Here is a 25480-nt window from a genome sequence, read left to right on the forward strand (position 1 = left end):
TGGAACTCTAGAGAGAGCAACATACAATTGTCCTTGACTGAAAACTGGTTTTGGCAGATACAGGCATATCTTTTTGAAAGTTTGGCCCTGTGCCTTATTAATTGTCATTGCAAAGGCCAATCTAACAGGAAATTATCCGCGTGTAAAAGTAAAAGGCAAATTTGAATCTGATGGGGTCAGGGAAATCCGGGGAATAAGGACAGTTTGTGAGGTAGGAGCTACGATAGTTTTACACTCCAGTACATTGCTGTGAATGCTGAGAACAGTCAGTCTAGTGCCGTTACAGACTTCTTGCTGGCATTTGGTTTATGAGAAGCATGTTGACTGAACCAAATTTAATTTTTAGTTTATGCGGTGGCATGCCAGTGGGAGTAAGACTTTTAAGAAATTCTTCGGGGAATGAAACTTGATCTGCGGGATCGTCTGTGACGATGGAGGCAATGCTGGTGAAAGTTACTTCGTCGGTAGGGATAAGTTTCAGTACTTGTTCATTAAAGTGTAGCGAGTCTTTGTTGGTGACGCTTAATATAGCTTGCGTACCAAGTTGTTCTGGAGTCACAGTTGAGAAATCAATGTCGCCACATAGTTGTTGAACGGGATCAGAAATAAAAGGAAAACAATGTGAAGGTAATGTTGCAGGTGTTCTGTTTTTCCCGTCTTGCGAAATCTTGTTCGTGAGGAAGAGCTGTCATATTTGTCGTCAGTGTAAGTACATGCATGTGACGCCACAAAGGTTGCTTGTTAATGCAACCAGCGACAGTAAGTGCTAGAGTTGGTGGGCGGGGCTCTGTCGTGCGTACCCCATGATGCGGGAGGAGGGTTACAGTTGGCGGGCGGGGCTCTGTCTTGCGTGCATGAGTATCCCATGGTTAGGCGACTTGGTGAATTATATATAGAAAAGCAGCCGGAACCAAAAAGAACAATGAAAAGTCAACGTGGCTCAGAGGTGCATGTGGACTGTAGCAGAGACGAAAGCGACTGAGGCAGTGTTTGGTGAGGTGCTGCGTGCCTCGAGAGTGAGGGTGGACTCGGGAGGAGGGTTAGAGTTGGCAGGCGGGGCTCTGTTGTGCGTATTCCATGGTCTTAGAGTTGGTGGGCGGGGCTCTGTGAGTTGGCGTGCGTCTTGCTTGCCATGGACTTAGTGAATTATATATATAGATAATTAAAACCCATCACCTTTCCCCAGGCAACATATAATGTTTTTAGAAATTCATGTTGCGAAAAATGGGCATATCTGTAAGTCTGTTTGGTTTCTAGGCTGATTATCGCTGTGCTCCTCTATAAGTTGTCCTTTGCAGTAATCAATAAATGAACGATTAAGTGATACATACACTGGTGCTCCAGCCACATTGGATTCCTTCAGCGACACAAGGATAAAAGTCTCAATGAGTCAATGAACTGAAAGACAACCCAGCATTCACCTTGTCATATAGTGGTGCTAGAAACTTTTTAGAATTATTTATACAAGTCCAAAAACTACATGAAGAGAACTCAATTAAACAAAGATACAAAAACATTACATGTGTTCATTTATTGTTGCATATTTGTGTGTGAAAAAGTATGTGGATCTTTGCTTTCAGCAGCAGGTGTGAACCATTTGTGCAGCAATAACTTCAACTAAACATTTCTGGTAACTGTTGATCATCCATGCACATCAACTTTGGGGAGTTTTAGATACAACATTTTGGTTTTATTAAAATAATAGTTTAAAAAGTAAGTTTGCAAACCTGCTCAGCTGCAAAGAATGAATGTATTTTGAACATGCAGCGGCATTTAGCTTGGCTACTCAGTTTCTAAGCATCATCATGTTGTAGCTACATTTTTAATCTATACTTTTAAATTGAAAATTCCTTTTTGTGCATATTTGTTGTTATTTATTATCTGTTACCTTATTCATGTATTTTATGAAATTGCTGTTTATTCTTAGTTTGTAACTTTTAATGGAAGTGGTCATATGATCAAAGCAGTCACACTTTCCAAGGAGGTCCCAAACTTCCCTTCGCCACATCTACAATATCAGACTCCTATGGGAAACACTCTGCTATCTCATAAGCTGCTCTCACTCCCGTACACACAGTCACCAATCGGCATATCACACACATCTTTGTGGATGGTGTGGTTGATTCAGAAAATGCAAGCAGATAAAAGGAGAATGTGCAAACTCCACAGACACAGCAGCATCTTATTAGTGAGTCATTTATTCTTTATTTTCTTTAGCAACTTTAACATTATACATCGTCAACAAGAGGTTTTACAGGGATAACAAGACTGCAATATTCATTTAAACAATTGACCAGTACAATTTTGAATTGCTATATCACATTTTAGGGTTTATGTTTGTCATTTGTTTAAGAACTACCGTCCATCAAATAAAAAAAGTGCTCTACTGTTTTAATATATTTTTGCTCACTGTAAATTGATGTTGTTAGTTACCTGATGAGAAGATATTCCTTGAACCTTCCCTTCATCCGCTTGTAATGGCAATGTTTTCCCTGGATTGCATCAAACAGTGCATTGCAAACAACACTGAAGCTTCTCCCCTCTGATCCTACTTGGAAAAGTTCAGCTATGTATCTTGGAGGAATGGAATATTTGATATCAAAAATGTTTCATTTGCCACAATAAAGTCTAAAAATGTTTTCATGCATCTGCAATTTTTACAGATTTTTTGTTCTCAACCTCATTGTATTTATGGTAGCAGGGGTCTGAAATCAATCTGGCAGCAACAGACAAAAGATACGAACCAACCTGGGATGTGATGTTGGTCCATAAATTTAAAGGACTCTCACTAAGTGTAGTTATTAGTTTACAACTAAACTAAAAATTTTATAAACAAGCAATAATAATATTTTAAAAATAAATGTCAACAGTCATGTATTGCATGAATGATCTCCATAAGTTAATAAACTACATAAAATTTAAGACTGATATCTTTCAATAATTTCAATCCTGTCACCATACTTCTTTTTAGAAAATGTATACTTTGTTTTTTTTTTTAACAAGCAGGCAAAATCTATGCCATTAGGAATTAACCCTGGAATGGATGCCATCAAAAGTCAAACTCATTTACCTACGCCATTTTAGAGACAATAATTAACAGAATAGGTGTCTTCAGGATCTGGAAGGATATCTAATTCCAAGAATGTGCAAACTGCAGAAGGTCAGTAACCAGGCCACGAACTGAACCTGTTTCCCTCGCACCACATGGCAATAAGCTAACTAGTGCCTCACCATGTTGTGGAAATAGTTACTAGAAATTCTAAAACAAAAGAATCAAATGTATCATACAGCACTTTCTATCTCTCTCTCTCTCTGATTTTCTTTGACTTACAATTGTGCATACTAACATTCTGTGCTATCACCATTGAATATAATGCAGATTTCTCCAAATGATATTCCCTAAATTATAATAATACACTCATATTTTTAACTGCATATTGCAAACTGACCTCCTACCACAGTTAAGAGACTCCACAAGCTAGTGCTTTACTATTCTCTCATTTATGAATTTAAGGGGCAGCCCCTGAGTTAATTCACATCTCACTGTTTCAGTCACTCAAGTGACCAGAGCTCTGCAACAGGAAAGACAAATGAGAATCGGAGCACAAACAAGTGCTGAAGTGCACCTGCCTTTATGCACATGTACTCACTCTACCGTACACAATATTATTCAATTCATAATTGTATAGAACTAAGCAGGACTGAGAATAGTATTTCATATTATACAAATGGCATTTGCCACACTTCAGATTATAATATTAGGCACATTTTGGATAATTTTCCTTTTGTTTCCATTCCTGCTCGCAGCACTTACACATGGGCAGTAAAGATAGCAAGGCCACTTTAAATTGTTGGTCCATGCTGACATATGTGTGCAGTTTGGATGTTCTCCCTGTGTTTACGTGCACCTCTTACTATGCAAAAAAAGGAACGTTACCAGGTTAACTGACATCTCTAAAGTGTTTCAGCATGAGTCTGTTTGCCACACAAGCAAGAACTGAATGATGAAAATGAATGGAGGGATGTATAACTTCAAATACTGGCTAAGTAAATGAGTAACATACATACTATATGTGGCAGCACAACGTTATTAAAAATTATACTGACTCCAGTTTATCAATTTAGGCTTAAACCTGTCAGATTTCAGAGGGCTTAACTTTGAAAACAAAACATGTAATTCAAGCTTGGGGTCATGGGGAGCTGGAGCTTTCCCTAGTAGCCTTGGGTGTATGACAAGTAACAATACTGTGTGGCACAGCAGGGTGAGTAACCTACAGTAGATATTCTGGATTTCAAGGGGGATCTTCACGCACAAAGCACTGTTCATATAAGCCACTCAACACACTGACACTTGTAAGGTAGAAGTGTGAGAATTTCCTTCTTTATTACTGATTTGTCTTTAGCTTTTTGTGCACATCAGCCAGCTGGAGGCAGTTGTTCAGATTTGGATATAATTTCCTCCTACAGCACTCAAATGTTCTTGGATTTTCATTGCAGAACTGGCTTATCACCATCACGTAATTGAGATGAAACAGATTACAGCTTTGTAACTTAAAGATTACTTAATTCTTATACCTTTATATTATACAATAACAGGAGTAATGGCACACTGTCCAGGGGTAGTGTCCTGTCTTCTTACCAACGCTGCCAGAAAAAGCCTCTGGCCTCCCACAACCCTAAATGACATTAAGAGACTAAGAATGTAAGTAATATTAGGTGTAAAATGTCACATATGATTAAGTCATTGTCCTTGTGAGGTAAAATGATAAAGGTAAATAATGATGCCCGATACCCTAAAGTGTAAGGTCACATACATGAATTATTCAAGCCTGCATATTTCAGTTTAGCATTTCGCTAATTCCTCAAGGCAGGAACTCTTAAAGTGACATCCATTCATTAGAGAGCACAGTCATGGGCCAATTTATAGTTGCTAGTCAATCTAACGGAAACCTTCCCATAGATTACACACAAGGAGAACAGGCAAGGTCCGCACAGATGCTGACTAGACCAGTAGTGATAGGGACAAAGACGCAATTAATATGACAAAAGAATATCATAAAGCATTTAATTAATTGGCTGTTGTTGGTATTGCACTACTGTTATTAATTTGTGGAACACATGCAGGTGCAAAATAAGTCTTATGGTACAAGCTCGTCTGTGCAAGACCTCATATCAACCTTCACCAATTCTCTGTGCATGGCAGCAGGTCCTTAGCTTAACAACCCTGCCTTCTTGGAAATCTATTTTCAGTAATATTTTATTATCATTCAATTCATCACACTGTGGTATTGCAGGTCTGCGGCCTAACAAAAGGTGGCCAATTTTAAATAAATCATCACACCCCAAGAAGGTGCTGGCTCCATTTGGGTACGGGTGTGTGTGAGTTTAATTGGAGAGCTGGCTGGCCACACCACATCACGTGAAGAGGCAGATCAGTCAGGCACCTCAATGATGCCATGGAGGGAGCAGTTCCTCATACCTGCACCCACGTAGGCAGCAAAGGACAGAGGAGCCTGCACATAGCAAAGGGGAGGAAGATCAGCAGAAAGAGAGAGAAGGAGTCAGATGTTAAAAGAAAGGAGGGAAGGGAAAGGCAGGAGCGGGATAGTACCAGTGTGAGCGAGTGCATGGCCGACGCTCAGGGGCTGCAGGAGGATTCTCCAAGTGAGCAACCAGGGAGGTGGAGTAATCTGCCAGGGGACTCAACGCGCAAGTCTGGGAAAGGCGCCTGAGGCTCCCCAAGTTGAGGTCCAGATTGGGAGCCATGGGATAGCAGGGACCTGGACCTGAAGTTGGAGTTGGATGGCTGTGTCTGCCGGAGATGTGTCTCCTCTGTTACGGAGCTTTGCAGTACTGGTAAGCACAGAAGACATTGTTTACAGAGGGCCGCACCAGTGAATCAGTTTGAAAAGAACGGTTTTCTTGCCTGAGTTTAGACCCTCGATTTTAGAGGAGTATTTATTGGATGTGATTTTAACCTCTACATAGACACAGTTTTATGGATTATTTATTTATTTATTTATTGATCTGTTGCACTTTATTAAAATCTAACAAACCAGATGTTCAAAAAAGGGACTATTCACTCATGTACCTACTCCTTGCTATACGTGAGTGTCCTCATTTGCCCAGCTCATCCCTTGGTTACGTCATTGGTGGTGGCAAGTTCAAGAGGCTTCCAGAAGGACCCAGTAGCATGGAGCCAACTCGCGCTGTTACACACACTTGTCATTCTCCACAATTTGTTGCCATGGGTCTGTCCACTGGTCCCTATTGCCCCTTCTACCAGGCAAGCATCCCAAGTACTTTTTTACTTATGCTTTGGGAGTGCTCCGCAGTTTCGGCATTGTGGGTGTCCTTTGCTAAATATCTCTCAACTGTTTTTCACATTGATATCCCTTCCCTTCCTGAAATTTGTATCTTATTGGACCTCTTGTCTCTTTCTCTCTCTCACCTCTATCCAGCGGAGGCTGTTTTGTCTAGGCACGATACCTGCAATGAAATGTTTGTCTTCTTGCTGGAAATCTGATGTTCCTGTCTCCTTTGCATCTTGGTAAGCTTCACTTTTCAGTCTTGCTCTTCTATAACTCTCAGCAGTGGTTATCAATGGCTCACCTGCTTCATATATTACAAAATGGCGTGCTCTTGTGGAAATTCAGTAGAGCCAGATGGCCGTTGGTTGCTATCACTCTTCTCTTCCTGTTTCTTAAATCCTGGCTTGGTGAGGTCTGACGTTTTTTGCTGCACCTCCTTCTTAGGTTTTTTTGCTCAGGGTGTTTTCTTTTTACCTTTTTAACGGGGCAAATTTTGGTTTGAGGAGAGCTGTAACTTTACTGTTATTGCTGCATTTAGAATTGTTTTCTTTTGACTGTTCTTTTTTCAGAATTTGCCATTACTTCTGTTTTCATTAATGTTATTTAAACTTCACAAAATAAGTAAATAAATATTATGATACTGTGCATACATGAAAATGAACTTGAAACTGAACTTGAATAAGGCAGAAAATAAAGAATGTAATGTATGAATAGATCAGAGAAGCAAGCATGTGATACAATGAGTTGGGGAGAATTTCAAACAAAATATTATTTGGACATGACTGGCAACATATGATTATTTAGCCTGAATATCGGGGGGAAAACAGAAGTATTCAAAAAATATAATATTCAACACCTAGGGATATTTTTGCCCTTCACACATTTGCAGAATTTATTTCAAAAAGTCTTTAATTTTGTATCTGGATTGCCCAATAATTCTTGTTTGTTCAGGTCTTTCTCATAATTGTGTTTTTAACTTTGGTAAATAAATACACTTGCCCTTTTTCTCTTTCATTAACTTTTTTGCCTTACTATGTCTAATTCACTTTTACTCGTTGTGATTTTCACATTTGGTGTGTAGACTTTGTAAGCTCTTCTTTGTAATGCTCAGTTGGACTTTTATAAAGTGGAGAAAGAGAAAGATAACGTGTCAAATTGAGAAGAGTATTGCCCTTAAGCAATCTTTTTCTTCAGCACCAGGGCCAACCAAGAAATAGCTGTATTTGATCTTGTCCATTGCGTAATAAACAATGCCATTCTATCTGTCTACTTCTGTTGATGTTTGTGATGCCATTGGAGCTCTTTCTAAAAATTGTCACACCCTACTATATTTATAATTCATTTTTTGTTTTTATGTTTGCTTTTTGGTTCTCACTTTAAACACCTTGCCATTGCCTAGATGCTGTGTTTCATGTCAATTTGTGACAGGACTGCCATCAGCTTATAAAAGGACAGGGTTAGGGTTAGGGTTAGGGTTAGTTTGATGTTTCTCATCAAAATTTTGAGCTAAGAAAGTAATGGCTCATTGTGCTTTTGTAAAATGATTATAATTTCCTTTAATAACTTGTGTTTACTCTGGACTACTTGTACTAAATCTGAGTTTTGGTTTTGTCCTAAACAAATAAAAAAGATTGATCACTTTGACTACAGCCAATTCTGGTCAATTCTGATTTAGCATTACCAATTCCAAATACTTAATTCTTTTACAGCTAGAAATATTTATTGGTTACAATAATACCCACCATCACCCCCCAGTACAGCTGGTACTGTCATTTCCTTTGTAATATTTTTGTACTATACACCAAAAATAAGACACAGCTGGAGAATGTGCACAAACTCAGATTCAGTACATTCTGTGTGCCACCTTTTAAATTCAATGCAGTGCAAGAAGGTCTGAAGCACCTTGCCTATCTTCTTGCATTCCTTCTTTTTCTGGTCTCATGTTTCTTCTCTTCAGAGTGGTCATGAAAGTACGAGTGAGCACTAATTGAAATCAGACCATTGCAAGGCCCACTAATGCACTCACCCACACTTGCTCCAGTTTTATAATCAATTTGTCTAGAGTGAAACACTTTGCCCCATGTGTCACTATATTTCTTTGTTATTGTGTACTCAGTCAACAATACCCAGACCAACGTGGATCATGCCTGAGGAAAGTGTTCTCCTATAATGCTACCACACCTCACTTCCTACACTTTAGATGGGGTTTCAGACGCCTGTTTTATTGGAATATACTTAATGGAAACATTTGATGCAAGAACAACATGGGAAAAAAACATTGACATTGCTGAATGCAGGGGTTAATTTAGGAAATTACAATATAAATCTCATTTAAAGAATGATGTGTTATTACAGAGTTCATTTTTGGTTTGAACCACTTCTTGAAAAAGCCTATGAGGTGGTATTCCAGATAGTGTTTGTGGAAGGTGTAGCCTGCGGTCACGGCCCTTGCCCGTCTGGGGCGCCTCCACACTGGGAGGACCGGGGAAGCAAGCGTGGCCAGAGCATTACCTCTCCCAGGACACTAGATGGAAACCTCACTGGGTTGCAGCGGTGCCTCAGACTCCCGCAGGGCTCCATGGGAGTTGGAGTTTGGTGCAGCCCTGCTGGGATCCGCAGGTGTCGCCAGGGGGTGCTGCGGCAGCAGCTGCTGAGCCTTAATGACCAATTCTTCTACCGCACCCGAAAGTGCTGCCGGAAATGAGTCATCAAGCACCGGGAGCACTTCCTGATGCCTTATAAAAGGAGCCAGCAGCCACTACTTGGACAGTCAGAGTCGGGAGGAGGAAGACGAAGCTTACCAGAGGAGTGAAGGAGAAAGTGGAGGAAGAGAATTGTTTTGGGTTTGTGCTTGTGCTGGACTGTGCTGTGCCTGTGGGAAATGGGGGAAGGTGTTTCCCATGAGGAAAAATAAAAAATAAAACGTGTGTGCCTTGAACTTGTGTCCCACACTTGTCTGTGTCGGGTTCAGGTGGCAGTGCCAGCCTGGGTGGTCCACAAAGGAAACGCACAGCAGTTTTAGAGCACACAAAGACACAGTGCTGAATAAACCATGAAAGAGCAAGACAAACAGAGACAGCACATCGGGGTTTTGCCATACAATAAATTTAAGGCATCACAATGGTGTTATCCATAAGAAACCTCAAAAAGTATTGGCAACTACAAAATTCAACCAGACTTCAGGATAGAAGTTATAGGGAAAAAACCACAGCCTGACTACTGTGAGGCAGGTGCTCTGACTGTAATATCACATACTGTATGCCACAAGAGAGAGTACGAACAACAGCCCATATAGCAAGACAAAGAATAACTCTTAACTCTTTCAGGGCTGATGTCGACTTTTGTCAAAAGGAGGAGTTGATGATGGTAATCAACTGTAAAGTGTGACAAGTACCAACCATTATGTTTTAGTTGGACTCTCGTTGTTAGAAGGAAAGTTAGCTTCATTGGTTTGATCGAGATTTCCTGCACTCATGTGAGTAGTAAGGTGCAAACAAGAGCAGAAATGGCACTGACATAATGGCGAGATATCAAAGCGAATGCGTAAAGCAAAATACTCCGTGGACGAAGTTTTGCCTATTATCTCTGAACTGGACTATGACTTGCTGGACACCAATTTTGATACAAGTGATCGGAAACGAATGCGAGGTTCCAGCTTCAGCTGACTGGTCCCCAGCTAATCATGGTGCTGACACGCCTATGGCGGTGTTCGCCAGGAGGACTGCCACTTAACAATTGTAACAGGTAGAAACCAGATCATAATGCACTGCAACCGTGACCGCTGCTGCTGCTGCCGCCCCAGCCTCATGAAGACAGCCTGGCAGCAAACCTGCCACCCATTCTTGTGAAACTGGCAGCCGCAGCATGCAGCAACAGATGTTTTATGTTGATTTCTGTGTGAAACCATTGCTTTTCAGAAACTGTTTTTTGGAAAAAATATTCAGCCCTGAAAGAGTTAACTTTAAAGTTGGAGGAAAAGCTTGCATATTACAGTAAATTAACAGTTTCCATGTTTTGCTAGATGATGAAATAAGTGAGCTCTGTTACTAATGTTTGGTTCTCTAATCAAGAACTGAAAAAGGACAGAGTTTAACTCAGCTCAGAGCTGAAACTTAAAGATTCTTTACTAAAAAAGAAACTACTCAATATTTTCATGTCTAGGTCAGTCAAGACCACGGTTAGTATATTTCATGAAAGTACCACCATGCTCTGAGCCATGTGAACTTAACATTTTGACTAAATTGATTGTATTTTTTGTTGAATTGGTCATTTGTGGGCAGTTGGGATGATTATTTTTTTATTTTTCTCATGTTGTACTATCACACTGATGCTGACCTTCACCAAATCAAATTATCCATGTACCTACTGTACTTATATTGTTGCCTACTGATTACTCATTAACTATTATTCACATTTGCTAAATAAATTTGGTAAAGTTACCTCAAAATACATGTCTAAAGCCCTGGGAATCTATGAACGTAAGCACAGCTGGAACATCTCTTTATCCTCAGCTATGAGCCAAAGGAGCATCACTAAATTCTTCGTGGTCCTTTTAGATGACCTGTGCTTGATCTTCTCAAAATCATAATCTGTCTGGTCCACTGCATCAATAGCTGTGACAGAAGACAATGCAACTGCATTTGAGGCAAAGTTGCTCTTCCATGACCTGAGGTTCATATACTGAATTGGTCAGAGTTTCCATTCCAGTAATCTAGCATTGGCTTTTGTAGGGGACCTAAGGAATGTGATACCACAGTCACTGAAACATTTTTGTCCCCCTTTTAGTAATGTAGACCACTAACCCAGTATTCAAGTCTTAAGCCACTGTCCATGCAACATTACACAGGCAAATTATCCAAAAAAAAGCAGAATATCCAGTATGGTTAGCTGGATCACTTTCATGCCAGTAGCCCTGTGAGAATGGAATGTTTTAACCACTAAATTGACCTCAAATATAAAAAAAGGACCCAATGTCACACAAAGCTTTAAACTCTGCCTTCATCCAAAAACAGTGTGTCAGCAGGGTCTCTTAGTTACTTAAACAGCTCCTTCCACCTTTTAATGATAATACCCAGGAGAGTCCTGAATCATTGCATTGTTGACCAGAAACATTTTGAGTCCGTCTGAAAGTCCTTCTCCATGGCATCTCCAAAACACACAGGTCTTCACTTTAGCTCTCAGTTGAATCCAAAAGAAATATATTTCTTTTCATTTAAAACTCTGAAAGAAACACACAGTACATATGTGAGACTAATTTGTCCCATCTATTGGGCCATCTTGGTCTAAATCTCACTTTGTCTGGTAGCAACTCTGACAATCCAAAAGTCTTTTCTACTCAGTCATCATCTCTTACTGATGTCCTTTAAATTTTCTTCACATCACTAAGGTCTTATCAACAGTTTCAGAGGTCCAAGCATTAAATGGGAAACATACTGATGGAAACCTAACTTTCTGGAAAAGTGCACCAAAGATGGGTTCAACTAGAGTAGCAAAAAAGTGAGGTGGTTGGTTGGCAAGGCCATTGTCTTAGAGCAGCCACTTCATATCCTGTAATATGACAGCCGTACTTGTCAGGCAACGTCACATAAGGAACGGCAGAAAATTAAGCCAAGCACCACATGAATACAAATTACACAGGACTACAGTAATCTCAACCAATTATCGCCAGTCAGCCATGATAACAAAGGTAACCCTGTGGTGCAGAGGCATATTTAAGGAATTAAAGACAATGCATAACTTACAGTAGTTAGCATGAGAATATAAGACACAGCAAAGGATTAATAGTTGGAGACCTACTATCTTAAAACATGCATTTTATTTTCTTTTTTAAGTTGGTCTCCACTGTATGCAACTGTTATTGGCATTAACGCCCTATTATACTTGTGCCAACTTGCAAAAAGAGGTGGGATGTCATAAAAATTTCACTATGACAGAACTGGGCTTTTATGAATATAACAACAATGTTAAAAACTGAGTCAGAAGAGGAATTAGCATATCTTACAAAAAGAGAGCATTGAGGCATTTTGCCAGAATGGAAAGAGAGCATTACAGAAAACAAGCTGATTCACAAAAAGAGCAAATTTAACATTAGAACAAAACCATAAAATAATTATAAAGCTGAGTATGACATACAGTGGTGTGAAAAACTATTTGCCCCCTTCCTGATTTCTTATTCTTTTGCATGTTTGTCACACAAAATGTTTCTGATCATCAAACACATTTAACCATTAGTCAAATATAACACAAGTAAACACAAAATGCAGTTTTTAAATGATGGTTTTTATTATTTAGGGAGAAAAAAAATCCAAACCTACATGGCCCTGTGTGAAAAAGTAATTGCCCCCTTGTTAAAAAATAACCTAACTGTGGTGTATCACACCTGAGTTCAATTTCCGTAGCCACCCCCAGGCCTGATTACTGCCACACCTGTTTCAATCAAGAAATCACTTACATAGGAGCTGCCTGACACAGAGAAGTAGACCAAAAGCACCTCAAAAGCTAGACATCATGCCAAGATCCAAAGAAATTCAGGAACAAATGAGAACAGAAGTAATTGAGATCTATCAGTCTGGTAAAGGTTATAAAGCCATTTCTAAAGCTTTGGGACTCCAGCGAACCACAGTGAGAGCCATTATCCACAAATGGCAAAAACATGGAACAGTGGTGAACCTTCCCAGGAGTGGCCGGCCGACCAAAATTACCCCAAGAGCGCAGAGACGACTCATCCGAGAGGTTACAAAAGACCCCAGGACAACGTCTAAAGAACTGCAGGCCTCACTTGCCTCAATTAAGGTCAGTGTTCACGACTCCACCATAAGAAAGAGACTGGGCAAAAACGGCCTGCATGGCAGATTTCCAAGACGCAAACCACTGTTAAGCAAAAAGAACATTAGGGCTCGTCTCAATTTTGCTAAGAAACATCTCAATGATTGCCAAGACTTTTGGGAAAATACCTTGTGGACTGATGAGACAAAAGTTGAACTTTTTGAAAGGCAAATGTCCCGTTACATCTGGCGTAAAAGGAACACAGCATTTCAGAAAAAGAACATCATACCAACAGAAAAATATGGTGGTGGTAGTGTGATGGTCTGGGGTTGTTTTGCTGCTTCAGGACCTGGAAGGCTTGCTGTGATAGATGGAACCATGAATTCTACTGTCTACCAAAAAATCCTGAAGGAGAATGTCCGTCCATCTGTTCATCAACTCAAGCTGAAGCGATCTTGGATGCTGCAACAGGACAATGACCCAAAACACACCAGCAAATCCACCTCTGAATGGCTGAAGAAAAACAAAATGAAGACTTTGGAGTGGCCTAGTCAAAGTCCTGACCTGAATCCAATTGAGATGCTATGGCATGACCTTAAAAAGGCGGTTCATGCTAGAAAACCCTCAAATAAAGCTGAATTACAACAATTTTGCAAAGATGAGTGGGCCAAAATTCCTCCAGAGCGCTGTAATAGACTCATTGCAAGTTATCGCAAACGCTTGATTGCAGTTATTGCTGCTAAGGGTGGCCCAACCAGTTATTAGGTTCAGGGGGCAATTACTTTTTCACACAGGGCCATGTAGGTTTGGATTTTTTTTTCTCCCTAAATAATAAAAACCACCATTTACAAACTGCATTTTGTGTTTACTTGTGTTATATTTGACTAATGGTTAAATGTGTTTTATGATCAGAAACATTTTGTGTGACAAACATGCAAAAGAATAAGAAATCAGGAAGGGGGCAAATAGTTTTTCACACCACTGTATTAGGCATGTATTGCTACAGAAAAGTCAGATTTACATTTGACTACTAAGATGAATAATAAGCATCTCAGATTATGTGTGCAAAAATAAATAAATAAATAACCCAAGTCTCCAATCACAAAATTCAAAAATGCAGGAGGCAAGCTGGACAACAATGAGAAGGGCAGATGTGCAAAGAATAAAAAGCATGAGGCTGGATTTTATTTACAGAGACCTGTAGTTGAAACATTAGGGAGGAATGGGGAGTCACCATGGAGCCCAAAAAAACACAAAAGAGTGGCAGCAGGGAGAACAATGCTGGTCAGGCGGCACAAAAGTAGAATTTATAAGACAAAGTCAGCAAGCTATAAAGCAAAAGAGAAGAATAGTTACATATAAAAAGTGTTATATGCAAAAAAAAAAAACGAAAACAGAAATTGAGGAAAATATGTGAATACCGTACTCTAAAAGAAATGAATGTGCAAAAGATAATAAAGAACTTGATAGGCAGACGTATTCAAGTGAAACAGCTAATCACCAATACTGGCTCAGCTATAAAATAAGAAATGTGTTATTTAGTATTTTTTGCAAGTTTCTAAATGCTTAATATAATATTTCCTGTTCAAGGATCATCTCCGATTAAAGTTGTAATACTGTTACAATGGGCTGATTCTATTTCAATGCCTGGCACATGTTTTCACTTACGCTTTTAGGAAAAAGGATTGTGCTGCACACAATGAGGAGCCGCTGGGTTACACTGTGCTGAGATAAAATGCTTTGTTTGATTAGGCAGGCGTAAGAAATGAGTGTCGCGTGTGAAAATGTGCTGCTATAATTAGCATAGCACCCTAAAAGCGTCAGCCTCTGTTTCTCGTATAGCTGAAGGATACAAACATTTAGAGACGCAACGCATGGCTCGGTAAAAGTCTCCCTGAGCAGAAAAACAAAGTCCTCAATTTTTGCATTGCATGCTTTTTTTTTTTTTTTTTTTGCAGTTAACATTTTTATTTCTGTACCTGAAAAAAAAAAAACTTTCATTTTTTTCAATGCACAAAATGCCCTTTGTTTCTTTTTTAATATCTTTATATTTGCAAAAGCTTCTTTTGGAAACAGAGTCCCTCCTCCTCCTCCTCATTCCTGAAGCTGCTGAGTCACTGATTCCTTACCGTCTATCTGCCTGGCAAGTAATTTACAATGTCCCTCTGAAATCACTTATTCCCATGACACTTTGCAGCAAACTGCAGGAGGATTAAACCATGACGAGCAGCAGCCGTGGTTCCAGCAATTAAAAAATGAAGAAGAAAAGAGATGAGGATTTGAACAGCTGAGGTGAAGGCAGGGTCCTTTTCATCAATAAGATGGACATAGTTGTATTTGTGCAACCAAGCTGTACTTAATTAAAAGAAAATGATAACAAAAATGGACCATGCTAGACCAAAAAGTAAAATTTCACATGTTAAAGCACTCACATGCTGTATGAAGAGTATATATACAGTAGAATGGAAAACAGGTGTTCCCGAGCTGCTCTTGAACCCAGAATAATACCAAAGAGGTTATGAGTTATAATTTTATTATATAGAAATCACAAATGGAAGAGAAACAAAAAAAAGTACAAACTTACGGCCTCTCCAGGCTGTTCTGTACAAGGCTGAATGAATCCCAGCCTATTTAGTGGGGTGGTAAACCCGTCTCCCACCAGAGTAACACACGAATCACTCTTCTTTCTTGCTTCCAAATCCTTGAGGCTTCATTTTCTCTTGCTCAATGGATCCTCATCTGAACCCACACTCGTTTACTTGAGCATTAGCCAGAAAGCATGCTCTTTATAAATATACAATCTATAGTCCCCTGGCAGGAGTTTTTACAGCTCTGACAATGCTGTTCCAGTTAGATTGGTACCTTTTACGTCTGTTCTCTTCTCAACCATACGTGTAAGAACAGATGGGTGAGTCGGAAGCAACTTTAGGAGGATCCCAGTTAGGACAAATAAACACAGAAACACTTGTAGTTATGTCCCATTCCCAACAAGAAGTAGAACATTAAGCAAACCCATACAATGAACAGTGCTTTTCAAAGATAAGCTGTATCTCCCGGCCCCCTTATGTGAGATTACGCTCACTATTACAGAACCTGTTAAATGCTGTGGTGAAACATCATGTCTACCTGTCTGTGTCCGGGCTGTTCCCCACAATGCTTTTCCAAAAATGTTTTGTAAAGACTACCAGTATGACGTTTTAAATTCTTACTGCCCCCATCATAGTTTGCCAAGGTCCATCAGGTAGTCTCTATATAAACAAATGGAGTCACATCCCCACATACAGTATGTACATCCAGTTCAGAGTCCTGTGTGCATAGAAAATTTGTAAGGAAAAAACAGACAATGCATATTATGTGTATTTTTATATCAAATCTATATGCTAAGCTTTATAAATAACCTCTAGCACAGACTTAAAAATAAGTGTAAAAATGTATCCGGATTTTTCATTCTGCTGGTGTTCTTGTTCATTGGCCTCTTATGTAAAGAAGAGTGCTGCCTTTATACTTGATGTTCAAGTGTACGCTTATTACAGGCGTTTTACTGACAAAGTCACGGCTTATCTGCAAATCAGAGCCCGTATTCACCGTGTGGCTCCGGTGGCAGATGGTAAACTCTGCTCTCAACACAATTGTAGCCACAGCTGGACTAAAAGATCTATGCTCTGCATTCATTATGGTAGCGCTTTGAGCCAAGAACATGGCAGCAGAGAAAGTCACCTTTTAGAAAGAGACAGAGAAATCAGACGCCTATGAATAGCTTCGCCCAATGAGGCAGCTGTCCATTGCTGGCACACAGGTGCACCCCAGCAGCCTTGAGGATGTCTGATGTGTTTGTGTACAAGAAATCAATCCACCGAAGACGGTCGTCAAATCCGCCATTCCGTTCCATGAAAGGATATTCACATAAAGCAAAGTTGATTCTGTCCCACAGGTTTTACTGATTATTTAAACTAACACGATGGCTTTTCAGATTTCATATTACCTTTTAATTATGTATAAACACTGTGAGAAAAAGGGATGCACAAACAAAAATAATGCAATACAAAACCACACACCCCCGCTAATGAATGGCAAACTCTGGAAGAACTGAAGTGTGCCCAAAAACACCAAAAAATGTAAACAAATTCAATGTTCTTTATATGTATGTGGAGCTGTAAAAAATAAAAGATTATATAACTCGGCCCTGTGCCTGAACAGATGCAAAAGAGTCAGATAAAGTCGCAGTACATGGTAGTGACAGCCACCACCCACACGGCGAGTGTAACTTTTCGCCAATATGGGCTCGCCGACGGACACACACCTCCGGAGTTGGGCTAAAGTGACTCAAACCAAAGACACAGCAGAAGTGGAGTATTGGGCTTTTTAAACAAAACCTTTTTCTTTTGTTTTTTTGTTTTAACCCAGTACAGTTCAAGCTTTGCATTGACTCCTGCATTCAGTGCACGTGAAGTAGCCGAGCGCAAACAGTAGATTTGAAGGAGAACATGCGGGACTCATTATGCCAACAGTCCAGGGCTGTCTTAACGTATTGGCATAACAGGCACAGGCCGGGGCCCCTCGAAGCACAGGGGCCCACAATGTTTTCTGATGCCTGTGTATGTTTCTGTTTTGCTATCAAAACAGGGGCCCCAGCACACTACTTTGCCCAGGGGCCTATGATACTGGTAAGACCGCCCTGCCCGTCTTTGTTGGCTTCATTACGTTCATGTAAATGGATGAAAGAGAGAACTAAATCTAAGGCTGTAAAAACATAATTAAGCCCTTAAGGAAACATTGCCTTGTAACTTTCCGAAAACAAATGACTTCTGTTAGAGTAAGGAACAACAACCTTCTCGGCAGCACAGAGACTCGTTCAGGTTTGAGCGCCTTTCACAATGGACAGGCCTTTTTGAGCCTTATGCTCTCTGCTTCATGGTATGTGCACAACACTGTTTCTGCCCTCTCCTTGTTTATTCTGCTGTACTCTTTTAGTGAAAACAAAAAATGCCTTTTTGTTTGTTACGATTTTCCTTTATAATATCATCAAATTATGAGTGTGCTCACGTTTTAATAGGCTTGCTTTTAGTTTTATCCAAATTATTTAAATGCTGGTGTTTTTTCCCATTTTAATATCATTTTTAACTCAGTTTGAACTGCACTTATTTGAGAGGTGATACATAAATAAAGTTAGGTATTACTGTCATTATTGTTAGTCCTATTCTGTGCAAAGTGAAATGTTGTACTCCTACCGACTAGTGCCCAGTTCTGCCAAGATGGATACTGACTCCATATGACCCTCAACTAGATGAGCAGTTGTAAGTTTGATTAATAAAATGTGATGCTCTTAGAAGTTCCTTAAACATCCATCCATCCATCCATTTTCCAACCCGCTGAATCTGAACACAGGGTCACGGGGGTCTGCTGGAGCCAATCCCAGCCAACACAGGGCACAAGGCAGGGAACCAATCCCGGGCAGGGTGCCAACCCACTGCAGGACACACACAAACACACACCACCCACACACCAGGGCCAATTTAGAATCGCACCTAACCTTTGGACTGTGGGAGGAAACCCACACAGACACGGGGAGAACATGCAAACTCCACACAGGGAGGACCCGGGAAGCAAACCCGGGTCTCCCAACTGCAAGGCAGCAGCGCTACCCACTGCGCCACCGTGCCGCCTGTTCCTTAAACAGTGTGCTCCTTTTCTGCCTTTACAATGTTCGCACTATTTTATTTCCAAATGTAGTGCCAAACAATGGTCCCATTACAATCTCTACTGGGAATTTTAAAACATCGCATTTGACACATGACAGCAGATTCTGAATGACTTCAAAAAGTGATGTGCAAAGGAACTTCACAATGGTGCCATTGTCACTGGGGGCAGATGAAAAGTGGGCATTCATTTTAAAGGGTGCATTACTTGACTCTTGTTGCAATTTATTAACCGTTTTAAATGAGAATTTGCAATTAAAATTGTATTATGCAAATGATGCACGCCTCAGAGATTTTCATAAAATAGCCAGAGCAGATCTAGGTCATTTACATTGTAGATTTCGTTAGCATTGAATTACAGTTTAAAATCCCAGACAGGAACACTGTGTTATTTTATTGGCTTTAGCATATACTTTTAAAATGAAATTTACCCAACTTGGGGAAGCGTAAGTAAGTGTGAATTGTGATGGGCTGACACCCTGCTTGAAATACAATGCTGCTTGAAAAGGCTCCAGCTTCCTACAGCTGAACTGAATGAGCGGTTTACAAAATGGATGGATTCAGTATTGAATGGAGGACTGTTTTCATTCCAACTGAGCTCCTACTTAGACATTAAGGCCTTTCTCTGATACAAGTCCGTGTGTAAATATGTGTCTCTCCTTTCTTTTTTGCTCTTTGACATACCTAAATACTTAGTTTAGACACCACCTACCCTGTGATTTCAGTTTCCGGTGCAGTTTACTTTAAATTTCTACATGATAACCCATTGTTTTTAAAAGTAGCTTATATAGCGTTCATAAGCCTTCAGGACATTGAACATTTTAATTTAAACTGGAGTTTATTCAAATGGAGAGTTAATGATTTTTTACCAGAGTGCCAAAGCATGGAGGTAAGAAAGCAAACTGCCTCCATTGAAGGTATGAAGCAAACGTATAATTTACAGTTGGTAGATGTAGAGAAAAGCCAAGCAAATCCATCCATCCATTTTCCAACCCGCTGAATCCGAACACAGGGGTCTGCTGGAGCCAATCCCAGCCAACACAGGGCACAAGGCAGGAACCAATCCCGGGCAGGGTGCCAACAGACAAACACACCCACACACCAAGCACACACCAGGGCCAATTTAGAATTGCCAATCCACCTAACCTGCATGTCTTTGGACTGTGGGAGGAAACCCACGCAGACATGGGGAGAACATGCAAACTCCACGCAGGGAGGACCCGGGAAGCGAACCCGAGTCTCCTAACTGCGAGGCAGCAGCGCTAACCACTGCGCCACCGTGCCGCCCGCCAAGCAAAATGACACCTTTTATTTGCTAACTAAAAAGATTACAATATGCAAGCTTTCGAGGCAACTCAGGCCTCTTCTTCAGGCAAGATGTGATACAGAAACTGGAGTTCAAGGTGTCATTTTGCTTGGCTTTTCTCTACATTCATAATGGCTAACATGGTACAACACCCTAGTAATACAGTTGGTAGATGGAAATTTGGGGACTGTAGTTGGGGTGGACCAGCTGTTCTAGGCTAGCATTTTGTAATGTTTTAAATATTGCTGCATGCATGAGGTCATGTTCTGTTCCGTTACTCCATGTTATTAATCTCTTTCTGTTTAATCAGTGCATCATCTTGAGCAGATCTGCAGCTGACACGAAGTGCAAAAGGATGGCTTCCAGAAATGCGTATGCTAGGGTGACCTAAGAAATTCAAACCACCTTAACAGCATGTCGCTGTAGGGAGTGGAAAAAGACATGGGCCCCTATGGACACGATGGCAAGAAGCCAGTGGCATTAACCACTGAGACTGTGCTATAGTCACTTGAATTGGTGCTTGTTTAAAAACAAAGTTGTATCGCAACAAAAGCAAATAACATTACAAGATTGTAAAAAAAGGCATTAAATATTAGTAAGATTTCAGGGACAATACACTAAAGAGGCAAGGGTAAAAGCAAACTGAGTCAGTGACTGCAAAGAGAAACGTAATTTGTGCATCACCAGTTCCTGAAGCAGGCACTTGAATGACTGACCCTGAGAGATTTCCAAACAGAGATGGCAGATCACAGAGCTGAATAGGCGTTTGTCAGGAGTGATGCAGCAGCTTTGGGATGGTGAGAGCCAGCTGCAGTGGATGTCATGTGCTAGTCAGGCATATAAAGAGTAAGCAGGGTTGCCAGCTACTGAAGTTGGGCGTGTGAGTTGACAGACTGACTATGTGGTAAAAGCATGTGGTAATATTAAATCGATAACGCCTGTGATGATATGTAACAGAACTGAAAACAGAGTTAAAGGAAAAACAGCCAAGGTGGAATGAAGGCATCATAAATTGTTTCTATGTACGAGTTAAGAATGTAAAATCAGCTTGAAATATCAGATAAGTTCTGGTAATATCACAGACACTTCTCTCAATGAAGGTGGCACAGTGGTTAAAGATGCTGCATCACAGATCTGGCATCTCGGGTTCAAATCATGTTCTAGATCACTGTCTGTGTGAATTTTCCCTCTTGCATCGCTTTCATTGTGTGTGTTAGGTAAACAGGTGATTCTGAATTATCATCCCGAGGCAGGCGTGTACAGAAGTGGACCCTACAATGGCCTTGTGCCAAGTATTCCCGGAATATGTTCAGGCCTCCAGAATTGACAAGTCTGATACTCCACTCATCATGAAAGTTTAATAACTGGAACGATAACTTGTTAAATGTATCATAAGATTGTCCTGGCATAGTCTATAGTACAAGTGGTAAAATTAAAAACATGGTAACTGCTGCAAGTATATGAGGTAAATTAATAATCAAAATTAAGCATTTGTCAACATTTCAGTTTTAACAAATAATAGCAATATTGTTCTCACCAAATATATTCTTATGCAGTTTGGTGGGAAAGGGTCTAGTGGGTAAAACACTGCTTGCTAGATCAAATGACAATTAAATGTCCATCCATACATCAATCCAAACTGAAACATCAAACTACGTAATGCTGTGCAGAGAAGGAGGGACCTGAGACATTCCTGGTACCACAGAAAAACTCCATTAACAAATGAAAGTGACAATAAGCCACTTCACAGCTTAATGTCTAAGAATTTGAAAGCCATCATACTTTTTATTTTAACATCAAATATCTAATTTATGTTTGCAGATGAATGAAAAGGTTGGCATGTAAAAGAAAAAAATTCAGAGGCTTGAAGACATAATTTTAAACAACAGAGATCAACTTGAAAAACAGACAAATCATGACTATGCAATTCTTACTTTCCTGATTTCACAGAACAACATCGAACTTGGTGCTAATTGAAAATGTGACTGCTGCTGACAGTTTCTTCAAAACGATGTAAATGGGAGAAGAAAAATGTCTGCAGTTATTTAGTAATTCTTGGTAAAATGCATTATTATTCATAGTTTCAAGTAAAGCAATTTATATTTTCTTTCTTTAGGGATAGCCAATACTCCACAATGTAATTGAAATATAGTATTTTAAATGTGCTTCTAAAATAGATAGATAAGAAGAGTACTATAAAGAACAAAAAACGACAGATAATACACTATATACACAATTCCTAAAACCATTTACAAATTAAAACGGGACAAATATATACCTGTGTTATGAAATTTGCTCATCCAGAGCTCCTAGAGAAATACGTGCTTAAACTGAAAAAATTATATCAAACGACTTGAGCATTAACGACATTTTTATTAAATCGAATAATGCTTGCTTTAAATAAACATTTTTTTTTACAAAACCCCTTTTGGGTGTGGATCAGGCGTGCACGTTTTTGTCTGTGGGTGCAGCCATCTTTAATATCGCGGGCAGAACGGCAGCGTCCAGCACACTTTAAGTACCCTTTCTTTACAGAAGCCAACGGTATTATCACCTTGGGGGTTTTACTTGTTCTGGTTTTTAATCCATGTAAAATGGCAGAATTACAACATCGTTATAATAAAACCAAAAAACAACCATTGCTGGCTCTATGTCTGAATGCTGTTTAATCAAGGTGGTTGGATGCTGTCCCTCTCCTTTCTCTGTTAAGAATGACAGTTAAAAAAGGGAGCGCAACGCAGATGTGTTCATTGACAATCACCGCCTCCTCTTTGTACTCAATCCGTGCGTCGATTTATTTTAATATATATAAAAATTTTAAACCAGATCAAGCTTCTGATTAAGCGTTTAATTTTTTCCAGTCAAAGTTATCGTCTTTTGATAATCATGATTTAACGCGACGACTGTGCTCACTTATTTTGGCGACAACTACGCTTTTGGAAGTCCGTCTTTTTCAAACTTCTATCACACACGGATCTACCTTTGCCAGAGCCCTGTGGCTGCTGCTAGTAGACACAGGAAGGCGAGCTTTTTTGCCCGTGTCCATGGTGCTGAAAGTGCTACACATGCTTCGCTAGTCCGTACGGCGGCACTAGACGATACATCGCCCTTTGAAAACCCCAGGGAAATCACAAAAACTCAGAAATCGACATTAAATACGGAAGAAACGTAAATTATGTATATATTAAAAAGGTACGTTAATGAGGAGCGGTAAGAGAGGGGATGCAATCAACAAGCGTGAGTAAAATAACTATGAAGCCCGTCTTTCGAACACGTAACTGACACCTGCATACAAATCATTATCACCCACGCATACATGTCCTACCGTTCAGTTAAAGAATGAATTTAACATTTCAAACTATTGTTATTTGGGAAAGCAGTCAAAAGAGGGGGGCGGGGCTGAAATGGACGCCTAACATTTTATTCTCCAGAGCCAGCCATTGCCCGTGACCAAACCGAAGATGACTAGGCATTCAGTGGCGGTGCACTGTGAATCTATATTGTCCGGCTTCTTACCTTCTCTGTCGCACAGCTGAATCGCTTCCAAGCTCAGATTCTTGATCATGTCTTCGCACGGGCTTGTCGGGCTACTGATGCTGTGTCCCAAACGCGGCACCTCCATTTTCCTAAGAGGGATCCTTTCCTGACTATTCTCTTCGGTGCGCTGCAACGTTAGCCTTCACCTTGAATGGAGAACTCACTTTTTTCGTTGGTTCACTTCTACTGGTCCGTTGGCGGCAGCGTCAGCGAATCGTCAGCTAGCCACGAGAGCGCTGGTGATTTGTCGGTGCAACGTGAGAGACAAAGACTGAGAGCGAGGAAGGGGGAGTGGAGGGTAACTGAGCGTGCTAAAAAAATGAACCAGGCGCGTGCTGCTTGCCAAATTAGTGAGTGATGAGAACGAGGGAGCAAATGTAGTATAAGGTAAAGATAGAAGGCCGCTACGCCCGTTCTGTCCCGGCCACTAGAGCTCCTGTTTATTAACGCAGCCTGCGTCTAGTGGATACGAGCAGGGATGTGCTCAGCGACTTCACTCGTCTCTTATGTAACTGGATTGCCCGGCCCCTTCTATTTCAGTCCATAGGAAAACGCCAAGGACTTACGATTTTCACCAGTGTCAAGTGCCTGCAGCCCATTTAAACGTTTTTTAAAACGAATTTCAGACGACCAGTACTAACGCAGGGTTCGCTTTCTTGCAGAAACAGGAACCGATTGCATGTGTGCATTTAAAGTGTTAATTCTTTAGCTGTGACACTTTAAAGCCTCGTCACAGTCACTTTGTCTTCGTGCTACTATTCACAGAACTGGCAACACGAGAGTTCCGAGTACCGCCTTGCGATGGACCCGAGACAATAAACAATGAAGACAGGTTACAAAAGCCGGGTGTCAAAGGAGACAGAGCCTGCCGCATTCATTGCGCTGGACTGGAGGATCCTGCCTGCTTGACACGAATTCAGGACAGAGTTAATCGTGGGTGGAAGGCACTATATTAACACCATTTCTTTATTTCATCAGCCCAGTGAATGCTTACGTTACTTAATTTTGATGTAGCTCGTGCCATTTTGTGGTTTTATAAGAAAAACAGTAATTACTAAGGGCACTGAGTTACGCTTGAAATCGCACCGCTTTGTGCCCATATTGCTGTCCAATTGTACTCTGAACCCAAGGTATACACGTATTTGTTGCTGTTAGGTCGTGCGTGCTGTGAATGGCACACATACGTATATCATCAGCTTTTTAGACATTAACAAATTAAATATACTGTATATCGTTAGTTATTTTTCACTAGGTTAACTTGCAGCACTGAATTTGTCCTGTGCACATCTTTAGTATGCGGTTTGAAGTCTGCTGTGCTTGGTGAAACCGTATACAGATAAAGGGATACTACGTACATTTTCACAAATACTGGCCTAGATGGGGTTTACACGCAAGACGCTGGACCTATCAGGTGGCAGCCCAATACCAACAATGTATTTATTAAAAAAAATAAATTTTAAGGCACAGCCAGAATTCACCTATGTCTTTATATGCAGAAATCCAGAGTAAAATATATTAATGTTAATAAACATAAACATTGACTATGTTTGTACTATATATATGTTTATGTCTCATACATACCTCACTAGTGGTACATGTTCTTTATTCTGTTTTTAAACTCCATCCATTGAGTTTTGAAACCACTTAGTCCAATTGAAGGAGGTGGAGTACTATATAGTCTTATCTATGAAGATCAGACAGGAATCGGTTTTGTGTGGGATCTGTTTGTCTATCAAATGGTGCACCCTGGTACAACTTAGTTGGTCTTAATGAATCTCCAACATGGACAAACTTTGCAGAGAGCAATTGAGAAATGCTGTTGAATGTTGAGAGCCCTAATTGGTATATGTCTCTTTAGAATTTGT

The 25480-nt window shown here is 40.3% G+C and overlaps 1 protein-coding gene across 1 annotated transcript in view; it reads right to left on the reverse strand.

The window, feature by feature from the left end:
- The window catches only part of phyhiplb (phytanoyl-CoA 2-hydroxylase interacting protein-like b), a 93766-nt gene extending 69680 nt beyond the window's left edge, over positions 1–24086 (reverse strand). The window contains exon 1 of the mRNA XM_028795399.2: positions 23595–24086. Within this exon, the coding sequence (XP_028651232.1) occupies positions 23595–23700 (106 nt within the window). The 5' untranslated portion in view covers positions 23701–24086. The remainder of the gene's footprint in view (positions 1–23594) is intronic.
- Positions 24087–25480: the final 1394 nt, after the last annotated feature.

This window comes from Erpetoichthys calabaricus, chromosome 2 (genome assembly GCF_900747795.2).
Source record: "Erpetoichthys calabaricus chromosome 2, fErpCal1.3, whole genome shotgun sequence".
Classification (NCBI taxonomy): Eukaryota; Metazoa; Chordata; class Cladistia; order Polypteriformes; family Polypteridae; genus Erpetoichthys; species Erpetoichthys calabaricus.